The sequence below is a fragment of the Bubalus bubalis genome, chromosome 12 (assembly GCF_019923935.1).
Source record: "Bubalus bubalis isolate 160015118507 breed Murrah chromosome 12, NDDB_SH_1, whole genome shotgun sequence".
Taxonomy (NCBI): Eukaryota; Metazoa; Chordata; class Mammalia; order Artiodactyla; family Bovidae; genus Bubalus; species Bubalus bubalis.
Window position 1 is genome coordinate 13,984,730 of NC_059168.1, and position 13,403 is coordinate 13,998,132.

A 13,403-nucleotide genomic window follows, 5' to 3' on the forward strand; every position below is an offset into this window, starting at 1 on the left:
TGAATATAAATTTGCTTCCATTTTTTTTTTCCTTTTCATCAGATTAGGAAACTGAGGCTCAGAGAGATGAAGGCTGAGGGACTAGGGGGTTGGTAGGACTAGGAACAACCTCTAGCCAGGTCCCAACCAGATTTCTCCCATCCTTTGCCCAGTGTCCACACCCCCTAGGGTTTTAGTTAGAGTTATTTCTTCCAAAGGGGCTTGGTTTTGCTCCATCTTATCCAAAAGCCCCTCACCAAGTCACCCAGAATCTTCCCAAGTATACAGAGTGGCAAACTTGGCAAGTGGAGGCAAACTTGAAAGTGGAGAAAATTTACAGAAAGATAAGCTATCGCCTTCTCACTCGTTACTGTCTTCAGCAAAATTCCCTGATTATGTGTGTGTGTTGTACTGTTATTAGTGCTAAGGAAAATGGAAAGAACACGACGTTCTCAAAAGGCTCACAAGCTAGCAAGGGTTACGAAAAGGAAAGGAAGCAGTTTAATCACTTGACGAAAGCACCTGAAGAATCAGGTTTCCCTTGTGTTGTATGGCCATGTTGTTTAAGGGCAAACACTGAAAATGTTCTTTGGTCTACCACAGTCCCCATCACTCTGCCCACACAGGTACTGACCCCAGACCAGCTTCACTCACTGGTGCCGCCTCTAGGACCCAAAATGCTGGTGAGTTTGAGGCCCCTACTTTGTAAAAAGAACACTGTGATAGGAAAAAGGCAGAAAACATAAAGCACTACAGGAGCATTCAGGATAAGACACCAATTGTGTAGCATCTAAACCAAGTCTTCAGTAGGAGCCCACAGGGTGAAGAAGAGAGGTGGGGAAGGGCACCTCGGACAAGGGGTACAGCCGGTGGTCTGGGGACCTGGGAAGGGGTGCTGACATGTTTGGGGGACTGTCAGTGGTTGGGCCGGAGATGGCAATGGCACCCCACTCCAGTACTCTTGGTTGGAGAATCCCATGGATGGAGGAGCCTGGTAGGCTGCAGTCCATGGGGTCGCTAAGAGTCAGACACGACTGAGCGACTTCACTTTCATGCATTGGAGAAGGAAATGGCAACCCACTCCAGTGTTCTTGCCTGGAGAATCCCAGGGACGGGGGAGCCTGGTGGGCTGCCGTCTCTGGGGTCGCACAGAGTCGGACACGACTGAAGCGACGTAGCAGCAGCAGCAGTGGTTGAGCATGGCTGACATATGGTAGTGAGTAGAGAGACTGGTGTTGGAAAGGTAGGTTCCAGCAGATTCTGAAGGGCCTGGTAGTCCATCTCTAAGGCATTAGAACTTTCCTCTGTAAACCTGCAGACCTTGAGCAGACATTGGATTGGGAGAACTAGAAATAATTCCAGATTAATAAGATAGATAACTCACTAAAGTTTGGAAGTAGCCTGTGTGCCTGCATGCATAGTCACTCAGTCCTGTCCCACTCTGTGCAACCCCGTGGACTGTAGCTGTCCAGGCTCCTCTAGCCATGGGATTTCCCAGGAAAGAATACTGGAGTGCATTGCCATTTCCTCTGCCAGGGGATCTTCCCAACCCAGGGACTGAACCGTATCTCCCGAGGTTCCTGCATTGGCAGGTGGATTCCACCACTGAGCCACCAGGGAAGTCCTAATAAATGAATGCATAGGAGGTGGGGGAAGGGGTTTTCCAGACAGAACTGTTCCAGAAGCTCCGAAACAGCTCACTGCTGCTGACACATAAAGGCTTCCTTTTTGATTGAATATCTGTAGCTCTCACATTGTGCCTTTGAAGCTAACACTTTCTTATTAGAAATGAATGCATAAATATATCTACCACAATCCAATGATTCCACTTCTAGATATTTATTTGCCCAAGAGAAATGGAAATTTATGTCTACAAAAGATTTGCTCAGTGATGTTCACAGTCACCACTTTTTTCAGAATAACTGGGAAGGGCCCAAATGCCCATCAACAGGGGAATGGAAAAATAAATTGCTGTGCCTCCATTCAATCGAATACTACAGAATAATATAGCAAAAAGAACTGAAGATAAGGCTCAGCCTCAAAAGTGTTATGTTAGGTGAAGGGAACCAGACACCCCCCAAAAGTACATAGGAATGAATGATTTATATATAAATACATATACTATATTCTAGAAAAGAAAAGGATAATCTGTAGTGAAAGAGCAGATCAGTGGTTGCTTGGGGTCAGGAGCAATAGGGGGGAAAAGGGCAGAGGTTGACAGGGAAAGGTTAAGGCCTGTTAAAACTCATCAAGCTGTTTACATCTAAGATCTGCATACCTATCTTTTACATGAATCATATTAAATATTTTTTTCACCTTGCTGTACAGCAGAGATTGGCACACTGTAAATCAATTATCAGTTCAGTCGTGTCTGGCTCTTTGTGACCCCATGGACTACAGTGCACCAGGCCTCCCTGTCCATCACCAACTCCCAGAGCTTACTCAAACTGCCCATTGAGTTGGTGATGCCATCTAACCATCTCATCCTCTGTCGTCCCTTTCTCCTCCCACCTTCAATCTTTCCCAGCATCAGGATCTTTTCAAATGAGTCAGTTCTTCGCATCAGGTGGCCAAAGTATTGGAGTTTCAGCTTCAGCATCAGTCCTTCCAATGAATATTCAGGACTGATTTCCTTCAGGATAGACTGGTTGGATCTCCTTGCAGTCCAAGGGACTCTCAAGAGTCTTCTCCAACTCCATGGTTCAAAAGCATCAATTCTTTGGCGGTCAGCTTTCTTTATAGTCCAACTCTCACATCCATACATGACTACTGGAAAAACCATAGCTTTGACCAGACAGACCTTTGTTGGCAAAGTAATGTCTCTGTTTTTTAATATGCTGTCTAGGTTGGTCATAGCTTTTCTTCCAAGGAGCAAGTGTCTTTTAATTTCATGGCTACAGTCACCATCTGCAGTGATTTTGGAGCCCAAGAAAATAAAGTCTGTCACTGTTTCCATTGTTTCCCATCTATTTGCCATAAAGGGATGGGACTGGATACCATGATCTTGGTTTTCTGAATGTTGAGTTTTAAGCCAACTTTTTCACTCTCCTCTTTTACTTTCATCAAGAGGCTCTTTAGTTCTTCTTTGCTTTCTGCCATAAGGGTGGTGTCATCTGCATATCTGAGGTTATTGATATTTTTCCCAGCAATTTTGATTCCAGCCTTTGCTTCATCCAGCCCAGCATTTCTTATGATGTACTCTGCATATAAGTTAAATAAGTGGAGTGACAATATACAGCCTTGACGTACTCCTTTCCTGATTTGGAACCAGTCTGTTGTTCCATGTACAGTTATAACTGTTGCTTCTTGACGTGAATATAGATTTCTCAGGAGGCAGGTCAGGTGGTCTGATATTCCCATCTCTTTAAGAATTTTCCAGAGTTTGTTTTGATCCACACAGTCAAAGGCCTTGGCAAAGTCAATAAAACAGAAATAGATGTTTTTCTGGAATTCTCTTGCATTTTCTATGATCCAACGGATGTTGGCAATTTGATCTCTGGTTCTTCTGCCTTTTCTAAATCCGGCTTGAACATCTGCAAGTTCACGGTTCACGTACTGTTGAAGCCTGGCTTGGAGAATTTTGAGCATTACTTTACTTCAGTTTTAAAAAAATAAACAAAAATGAATTTAAAGAACTTTAAGTAAGAGAGGGGAACAGGGACCCAGACAGGTAAGGAGAAAAAGAACCGTTTGGTACTAGCAGAGGTGCGCAGACTTGGTAAACAATCCCGGGGGGTGGGCGGGGACGCCAGGGGCGGGACCCCGGAGCGCCGCGGGAGCGGGCCTCCAGGAGTGCAGTTACTCCTCTCGGACGCTAGGGGGCGGCGTGGGCAGGGGAAGGGCGCGCCGCGGTGACCCGGGAAGTGGCGGCGAGGAGGCGGGCCCGTGCGCGGGAGGCCATGTGGGCGCCGGCGCAGCCGGGAACCGCGCGGGTCGCCATGGCGGAGCTGCAGCAGCTCCGGGTGCAGGAGGCGGTGGACTCCATGGTGAAGAGTCTGGAGAGGGAGAATATTCGGAAGATGCAGGTAGCGGGGCGGGAGCCGACCCGAGGTTGGGGGGCAGCGAGTACGGCGCGGGATTTTCTGCCCCTTGCCGCAGCCGCCTCAGGATCCTTACGCACTACTGCCTCCCAGCCTGCAGACCCGGGTCGGGGTGTCCCTGGGGTCGTCGCTGCGTCCTTGGAAGCACTGCTCACTCTTAGAACTGGAACTTCGGCTGAGCGAATGAAATCTGTGCGCCCTCGGCACGCGCAAGGCCGTTTGCCCGCCCCCCACCCCCCAGGCCAGGCCGGGTAGGGGGTGTCCCCTCGCCAGGGTTGAGAAGCCCCCTGGAGTTAAGGTGTTCAGCCTCCCCCACCTTCCCGTCTTGTGCGGCCGCTTCGCAAGTGAGCAGCCAGAGCCCGCCCAAAGAGCACCGCCAAGGTGAAAGACCGGAAAGCCTACGGTGCTCGGCCTCCTCAATGGCCTGGTCATACTCGGCTCACGCAGCGATGTCTCATATACTGTTCCGCTTTGATCCCCTGAATGTTGTGCGGCTGTTGATCCCCCTTTCCTGACCGGATTGTGGGTTTCGCTTGTCAAGGTGTCCCTGGAGTTAGTGGACCAGTTGCCCCCTGGTGGATGGTTACTAGATCGCTGACCTCTGAACCCTGTGGTTTAGGCACCTGGTTTTCAGAACTTGGCCCAGTCTCATCCTCCACCACCCTCCCCGTCCATCCAGCCTTCGGTTCAACAACTGTCAGTGAGCTAGCGGCAATGAAACACTCTGCTAGGCACCGAGGATAATATTTCCATTCGTGGTTTTAAGCTCTTGGTGTCTATTCTAAGGAGACGTGCAGGTGCGACGCGCCCCCTAGCCTCTGCTGCACTCGGTGGTGGTCAGCTCTGCACGAAGGCTTTCCTGCCTCACCCGTCTCCACCTTCCCCCCCAGGGCCTTATGTTCCGGTGCAGCGCCGCCTGTTGTGAGGAAAGCCAGGCGTCCATGCAGCAAGTGCACCAGTGCATTGAGCGCTGCCACGCACCTCTGGCTCAAGCCCAGGCCCTGGTGACCAGCGAGTTGGAGAAGTTCCAGGTGAGGAATACCCCAGCCAGACCACTCCAGCCCTACGTGCTGCTCTTTTGCAGATGACAAGCGTTGGTTCAGAATTCTTGGCTTTAGTGTCTTGTTTTTGTGTTAACATCTATGACAGTCCTATGTCTGGCTAGTCTTTACAGGGTTTAAAATTCTGGAAAAGGTCCTAGAGGTTGAGTGCTGTAAGAATTTACCATAGAAACAATGCAAAAGGGAGTTCATGACCAAGAGCCTTATGCTTTTTTTTTTCATAGACATCAAATATATGTCTACTGTACTGTATGAAGCTTTGTAAAATATGTTAATTCATTCTTACAATAGCAGAATCCCCAGGAAAGTGGAATAAGCCAGTCTTTAAAAGGTACAGATTAGAGCAAGATCCTACCATCATTTTGTGGGTTTTCCCACCCAGGATGCCCCTACTTACTGATGCTCCTGTGTCACTAAAGAGCAGTCATTTACATGAAGCATTATTTTGGTTGACTTATTGATGCCTGACTCGTAAGCCTCTCTGAGGTCACTAAGAGCCTCCTCTCCCCCCACCCTGCCCCATATTTCTCTCTGGAGCAGCAAAGGGTGTCCCCAGCTTCCTTTTACTCCCTTCTTCTGGGTATACTTTCCTGAAACTTGGGTGGAAGAGGGCCCACTTCTGAATCAGTATTTCATAGCCTGGGATTCTGTTCATGTGGACAGATTTATATCCAATGTGAAACATTTTTATATTCTATATAAAATTCTTCAAAATGACTGGCACTGTAAAAGGATAACTTCTCCAAGATCATGAAACTCCAAAGGGTTTCTCTGTGTTTGACACTTTATTTTACAAGTCTTTCAAAGTTTGCTTCTTGAATTACTGTACAACTTTCTCTTCCATTCATTGTTCAATCCTGCAATCAGACTTACTTTTCCATTGCGCCAGAACCACTCTTTCCACACCCTTCCATGGGGCTAAATCCAATGGTCATTTCTCATTCCTCATCTTACTCAGTCTGCCTGCATCATTGACACAGTGGATCACTCTCCCCCTTGTTTAAAAATATTCATTTGGCCACCAGGATACGATAGCTCACTCTCCTGGTCTCCCCCACAACCCTGCTCCTTTCTTGTTCTCATTTACTGTCTTTTTTACTCTCTCCAATCTCTGAAGAGCACTGGAGTGCCCAGGGTTGTGCTTGGACCTCAATCTAGTTCTGTAGTCTCATAGCAAATATCTATATACTGACAACTCCTGCATTCATGTCTTTGGACCAGCTTCCCTCCGTATCCAGATTCATATATCCAGCTGTTTCCCCAACGTCTTCACTTACTTGTTTGTCCATCTCCCTCCACTGGAATATCAGTTCAGTGAAAGAAAGAGCTTTATCTGTTTTACTCATCACTGTATTCCCCAACAGTAGGGTCCCTAGCATGTAGTAGAAGCTCAATAAATATTTGCTGAATTGAGTATTTTTCTGTAGTGATGCCAGACCTTATAAAATCAGGGTGTTTGAAAGTCTGTAGTTGAGTAACAGTAGCCTCTAGTTCCTTCTTACTTCCTGGAAGGCACTTCTTACAATTTATTCGGTCATTCAGCTGCTTTCTAGGAATGCTTTGTCTGGGCCCTCATGGTGCCACCGTCTGTTTTAATCAGGAGAGTCTTGGTCAGTTCCACTATAGTGTCCCTTTAATTGATCAAGATAATACGCATCAAGCCAAAACACATGGTATAGAACGTGGCACAGGGTAAGCACTTGGTAAACGAAGGTCAGCCTTTCAGCTTCTCTACCCTTTCCCTTCTTGCCACAGGACCGCCTGGCCCGGTGCACCATGTATTGCAATGACAAGGCCAAAGATTCAATAGACGCAGGGGGTAAGGAGCTTCACGTGAAGCGGCAGCTGGAGACCTGCGTGACCAAGTGTGTGGATGACCACATGAACCTCATCCCAACCATGACCAGGAAGATGAAGGAGTCTCTCTCTTCCATTGGGAAATAGCTGTCTGCCAGTGGCCATCAGGGCTGAGGGCAGGAATCAATTTAAAAAGAGGAATGGGGATTTGGGTCTCCTTAATAAGGAGAGTTGATGAATGAGGAAATTAAGAATGGCAGCAAGTCTAAGGCCTGTGTTTCTTTCCTCTGGACGCTGGTTCCTTTGTGTTTCAATCCTAGAAAGTGAAATGGAAAAAGAGCGGTGCTAAAATTTGGGTCACAGATAGCACAGGAGGTTTGTTGTAAGCCTGAATTTCATGTGGCAAGTACTTCTCCTGCCAGTAGGGAGTCTCCCTTGTACCAAACCAGGGCCCTCCAAGGTACCAGATCCTCTTACTGCACAGATAGCAAGAGACTGGCAGGTTCACGTAACCAGCTTATGGTCTAGTGAAGTGTGAAAAGAGGTGTTCTATTTGGTGTCCACCTGCTGTTGACCAGAATGATCACTACAACATTTTCCACAAACTAATAAAATCCATGCAGTCACTAATGTAGAAGGGGGCAGGGGGCTTCCAGGGGGTTTGTTTTGCTTGTTTTTCTTTTATAGACAAGGGCATGACGTTAAAATGTAAAGTTGGGAGAGGCAGTTTGGATAAAAACTTTGAAAGGGTCCCTGCAGGTACTCATTTCTGACCATCAAGATGTGGATGTGTGTTTCATAAAATTCTTACACGTTACATCATTCAGCGGGGAGACCCTGCAAAAATGTAAGAAGCGACTTCACACTGGTAAGGGAAGCAGGTGCTCTCCCTCTCCCTGGCAGCCGTGGTGGGCCCTGAGGCCGCCTGCGGCAGAGTCAGCCGAGCGGCCAGACAATCTTAGAGTGACACTCAGCCTTGAGGGGAAACGGGATTTTGACAGTATAATATGCTCATATTCAGGAATGAACAGTGAAAGAGGAACTATTAGCTACTTAATTAAGAGGGCTATGAAGGACGGGCTTTGGAAAAATCTGCCATGAAACAGGATGAAAGCCTAAACCCAGTGTTGCTTGCTTTGCCCCCTGAAATAAGAGAGCTTTGTTGAGACAATCCCCTGGCAACAAAAAAAGTCAAGGGAGGAAAAGTAAGCAACTCAGGGATGAACTGTGGCCCCTTTAGAGCGATAAAGGGACTGCCCTCCATCACCAAATACCACTTTTGCCAGGGCCTTGGCTACATGCGTTGTTCTTGCCCCAGTTCTGGCCCCTTATCATTTTGATAAGGACCTTGTATTTTTACCAACTTACTTGAAATGACAATATTGTCTGCTGTTTCAAGACTGTGATATATTTTCCTAGTGGTTTGGTTTTCGAAATAAATAATTAATTTTCTTCCACTATTGTGTTTTTTCCCTTATATCTGGACAGTGAATATATAACTTTGTCAGGATACTTTGTAATGTGTGAAATAAATTTAAGATGTCCCAGGGAGTGAAAAGTAGTTACGTGTTTCAGTCCGGGTGCCTATAAATGAGAACTTTGAGGACATACTAGCGCACTGTGAATGTAAGTCTGTTAATGTAAAAAGACAAACTGGAACGCTGAAGAATTCAGTATCCACATCAGGTCTCTAGCTTCCACCGTGGAACTAGGCAGGTGGCCCTGCGCTTCCCACACCCCTCGATCAGTTGTCTGTGTTTGCCTTGTTCTCATTCAGAGGCTGTTACTCGACCCAAGAGCTCGAATGCATATCCTACCGTTCGGAAGACATGGTTACGCCCCAGGAGAAAGGCTGGCTGTTCTCACTGCTCCTTGCAGGTCGTCTCTGGCCTCCAAGGTTCATCCTTTCCATTTCCTCTGCCTGAAGAGCCCTCTGGCCAGGCCCAGCATATGCAACTTCTACCTGTCAGAGGCAGGCAGGATAAGAGCTCTCCAAAGATGTGCTCATCCTAATCCCTGGATCCTGTAAATACACTCCCTTGCAAGGCACAAGGGACTTCACAGATGTTAATTAGGTTACAGACCTGAAAATGGGTTGATTAGCCTGGATTACCTAAGTGGGCCTGATCCAATCAATTTCCCTAGCTGAGGTCAGAAGAGATGAGGCAGAAGAAGTTCCAAAGCATGAGAGGATTCAACCCCTGCTGCTGGGGGGTGGATATGGGGCACATGGAAAGTGTGAGGAGGGATGGGAGTGGCTGCACAGACCCCCAGCTGCCAGCCGGCAAGGAATCAGGACCTCAGTCCTGCCACAACAAGAACTGAGTCCAGTTGACAACTTGAATAAACTTGAAAGCAGATGCCTCTAAAGAGCCTCCAGAAAGGAACACAGCCCCGCCAACACCTTAACTGTGACCCTGTGCAACTAAGCAAAGGACCCTGCAGCGCCACATACCTGACCTACAGAGCTGTGTGATGACAGCGCTCTTGGCAACTCCAGTATGTGGTACAGCACGATTAGCTATTGTCACCACGCTGTACATTACCAAGTGTAGTTTTAACACACTAAATTTGTGGTAACTTGTTATGGAAGCAATAGGAAACTAACATACCATCCTTTAGCACCATCACTCGGTACAAATGCCACTTCCACGAAGCCTCTGGTTTCTCTATCTATTGGTGTGTCCCCTGTTAAGTCTCAAAGCATTCTGCCCCCAAGCCTCTTCAGCCATTACCATGGTCCACCTGGGTTATATAATTAGGGTTATTGACATACGTCATATTTCTCCTACTAGATGATGTGACACTCAGGGCAGTCACTTCAGTCCTGTCCAACTCCTTGTGACTCTATGGATGACCCCGCCAGGTTCTTCTGCCCATGGGATTCTCCAGGCAAGAATACTGGGGTGGGTTGCCATGCCTTCCTCCAGGGGATCTTCCCAACCCAGGGATTGAACCCACACCTCTTACGTCTCCTGCATTGACAGGTGGGTTCTTTACCATTAGTGCCACCTGGGAAGCCCACTCAGGGCAGCATCGGAGCCTTATTCATCCTCCTTCCAGGGCGTAGCACATATATGTAGACTGCTAAATTTTTCTTGGAAGGATGTTTCACAGCTTGTATGGCTAGTTATTGTTTAGAAAAATGGACCTAAAAATATTTGTGACTATAGAAAGGAAGGGCTGATTGATGAAGGAGACTGACAGCATAAGAAAATTAGAAGGGACAACAGTCAGGTAGACAAATCTGGGGATGGGGACAACAGAGGAGGAGATGGTTAGATGGCCTCACCAAGTCAATGGACATGAGTTTGAGTAAATTCCAGGAGTTGGTGATGGACAGGGAGGCCTGGCATGCTGCATTCCATGGGGTCGCAAAGAGTCAGACACAACTAAGTGACTGAACTGAACTGAATCAGCATGAACAAGCAGAAAATTATGTCACTGATGAAGGGACAAGATAGAGCCCCAGAAAATCAACTAAATGAAGTGGAGATAGGCAGCGTTCTAGAAAAAGAACTCAGAATACTGATAGTGAAGATGATTCAGTATCTTGGAAAAAGAACGGAGGCAAAGATTGAGAAGATGCAAGAAATGTTTACCAAAGACCTAGAAGAACTAAAGAACAGAGATACACTAGAAGGAATCAATAGCAGAATAACTGAGGCAGAAGAACGGATAAATGACATGGAGAACAGAATGGTGGAAATCACTGCCACAGAACAGAATATAGAAAAAAAAAAGGAACAGAAATGGAAGACAACCTAAGAGCCTCTGGGACATTAAATGCATCAACATTTGCATCATAGGGGTCCCAGAAGGAGAAGAGAGAAAGGACCTGAGGACATATTCGAAGAGATAATAGCTGTAAACTTCCCTAACTGGGAAAGGAAATAGTCAACCAAGTCCAGGAAGCACAGAGAGTCCCAGGTAGGGTAAACCCAAGGAGGAACACACTGAAACACATAGTAATTAAACTGACAAAAATTACAGACAGAAATAAAATATTAAAAGCAACAAGGGAAAAATGACAATATTCACGGGAACTCCCATCAGGCTATCAGCTGACTTCCCAACAGAAACTCTACAAGCTGAATGGCATGATATATTTAAAGTGATGAAAGGGAAGCACCTACAACCAAGAATACCCTACCCAACAAGACTCATTCAGATTTGATGGAGCAATCAAAAGCTTTCCAGACAAGCTAAAGTTAAGAGAATTCAGCACCACCAAACCAGCTTTACAACAAATGCTAAAGGAACTTCTGTAGGCAGGAAACGAGAAGGAAAAGAGCTACCTACAGAAAATCCAGAACAATTAAGAAAACAGTAATAGGATCATATATATCTGTAATCACCTTAAAAGTAAATGGGTTAAATGCACCAACCAAAGGACATAGACCGCTGAGCAGGTGAAAACGTGTGCATGTATGCACTTCCACTTGTCACATCAGTCTGCTTGACCCCCCAAATTGTATGTAATTATTTTATATTGTTAGGATAATCATGTTCCCACTATGGCGTGCAACTATAATTATCTTTTATTTTTTGTCTGGCTATTGATTGTGAAACCTGATACACATCTTTTACCATGGTGGGTATGTAGCTATTATTCACTTCATACCATTGTGTCATGACTGGTCAACAGAAAAATAATAGAATTCTATATCACCAAAACTACCATTTAACAGAAAAACCTGTAATCACTTTTTAAAATCCAAATGCAAATCAGAATTATCTTGGAATTTTTTGAAAAATACTGATGCCCAGGTGTTGCTTTTTTTCTCCGGAGCTCCAGAGATGTTTCTAATGAGCAGCTCTGTTTAAAAACAACTGGCCTATGTGAGGGCTGTTTACTTTTATCTACTTTGCATCACTTCTTCTATCTCACATTCAGTGCTCCTATTTCACGTTTTCCAATTTCTTCATCTCTTCTTTTTTTTTTTTTTTTGATGTTCTTTCTCATGTCTTTATCAAGCATAGTAGAAAAGCTCTTGTATACATATGTAAATAATATGTATAATATATGTATTTTAGAACACATGACTTTTTGCCTAACTAAAAAATTTATGACATTTTGATTCCACTTGTTTGACTTAGTGTTAATAGGATGCAAGATTTCTAATTTAAAAATAATTTCAAAAATAACATATGGTGTATGTATAACTGAATCACAAAAAAAAAAAATTATACTTTTTGAAATTTAGTGAGAGTCCCTCGGACTGCAAGGAGATCCAACCAGTCCATTCTTAAGGAGATCAGCACTGGGATTTCTTTGGAAGGAATGATGCTAAAGCTGAAACTCCAGTACTTTGGCCACCTCATGCAAAGAGTTGACTCATTGGAAAAGACTCTGGTGCTGGGAGGGATTGGGGGCAGGAGGAGAAGGGGATGACAGAGGATGAGATGGCTGGATGGCATCACCGACTCGATGCACGTGAGTCTGAGTGAACTCTGGGAATTGGTGATGGACAGGGAGGCCTGGCGTGCTGCGATTCATGGGGTCGCAAAGAGTCGGACACGACTGAGCGACTGAACTGAACTGAACTGAACTGAATGTTTATATTATTTCCAGTTTTTCTAAATGTCCTATGGACATCTGATAACAACATATGAGATACAAAACTTTAAATATATTTAGGTAGGATGAAAGATTAATATAAATTAATCTAAGTAGAAATATATTAATTTAAATTATTAATGCATCATTCAAGATGCTCCTATTATTATTTTTTATACACTTGATAAAATATTCTCAGAGAAATGTTAATATGTCTCACTATGATTGTATTTTTTTCTTTTCCCTTATATTTCTTCTGATTTTTGCTTTATGTATCTCTGTTTCTTTGTTGTTAGGTGTCAGATGGTTTTATGATGTCTATTTTCTTTGTGAATTGTACCTTTTATCATTAAAAATATTCATCTTTGCTTCATTTAAAAATTAATCTTTTAAAAAGGCAAATAATAATAGAAAGGAGCACACTTCCATCTCTTCCTCCAGCCCCACAGTCTCCCTCTACTGCCCTCTACTGGCAGACTGTAGCAGAGGGAGCAGACAGAGCAAGAATGCCTTACATGGTTCCGCCCCAGCTTTGTTGAGCAGATAGAGGAGATATTGTGGAGCTGAAGGAGTTGCTTAATAACTGCAACAAATATAAAGTAATGGGAATATCTATATTTAAATAAAATAAGAGAACCATCTTAAATTTCAAATATCTGTTATAGGAAAAGAGTTTCACAGGCAGATAGATAACCAAATACTTATTTTAAATAGAAACCATTTTATTCTTCTTGAATAAAGGAACAAATGAATGGCTAAATGAATGGATGAAGCAGGGTGGATGAATAACAAACAAAGCCCTCCTTGAAGTTTCCATCAGCCCATCATAGAAACTTATTTTCACAGAGTTTACACATAGAGTTTGTCTTGGCAAGATGTTAATGATCAATCTAGATTCTCAAATGCTTTAATCACCACAAGTAATTCCTATACACAGTATTTAGTTCTGGTTGCAGCCATGGAAAA

At 44.7% G+C, this 13,403-nt stretch overlaps 1 protein-coding gene across 1 annotated transcript; it reads left to right on the forward strand.

Moving 5' to 3' along the window:
* The first annotated feature begins 3,841 nt into the window (after positions 1–3,841).
* FAM136A (family with sequence similarity 136 member A) lies at positions 3,842–8,334 on the forward strand. The gene is made up of 3 exons (XM_006049242.4): positions 3,842–4,004; positions 4,910–5,050; positions 6,836–8,334. Exons 1-3 carry the CDS (start codon positions 3,879–3,881, stop codon positions 7,022–7,024), a joined length of 456 nt encoding a protein of 151 aa, XP_006049304.1. The 5' UTR covers positions 3,842–3,878; the 3' UTR covers positions 7,025–8,334.
* Positions 8,335–13,403: the final 5,069 nt, after the last annotated feature.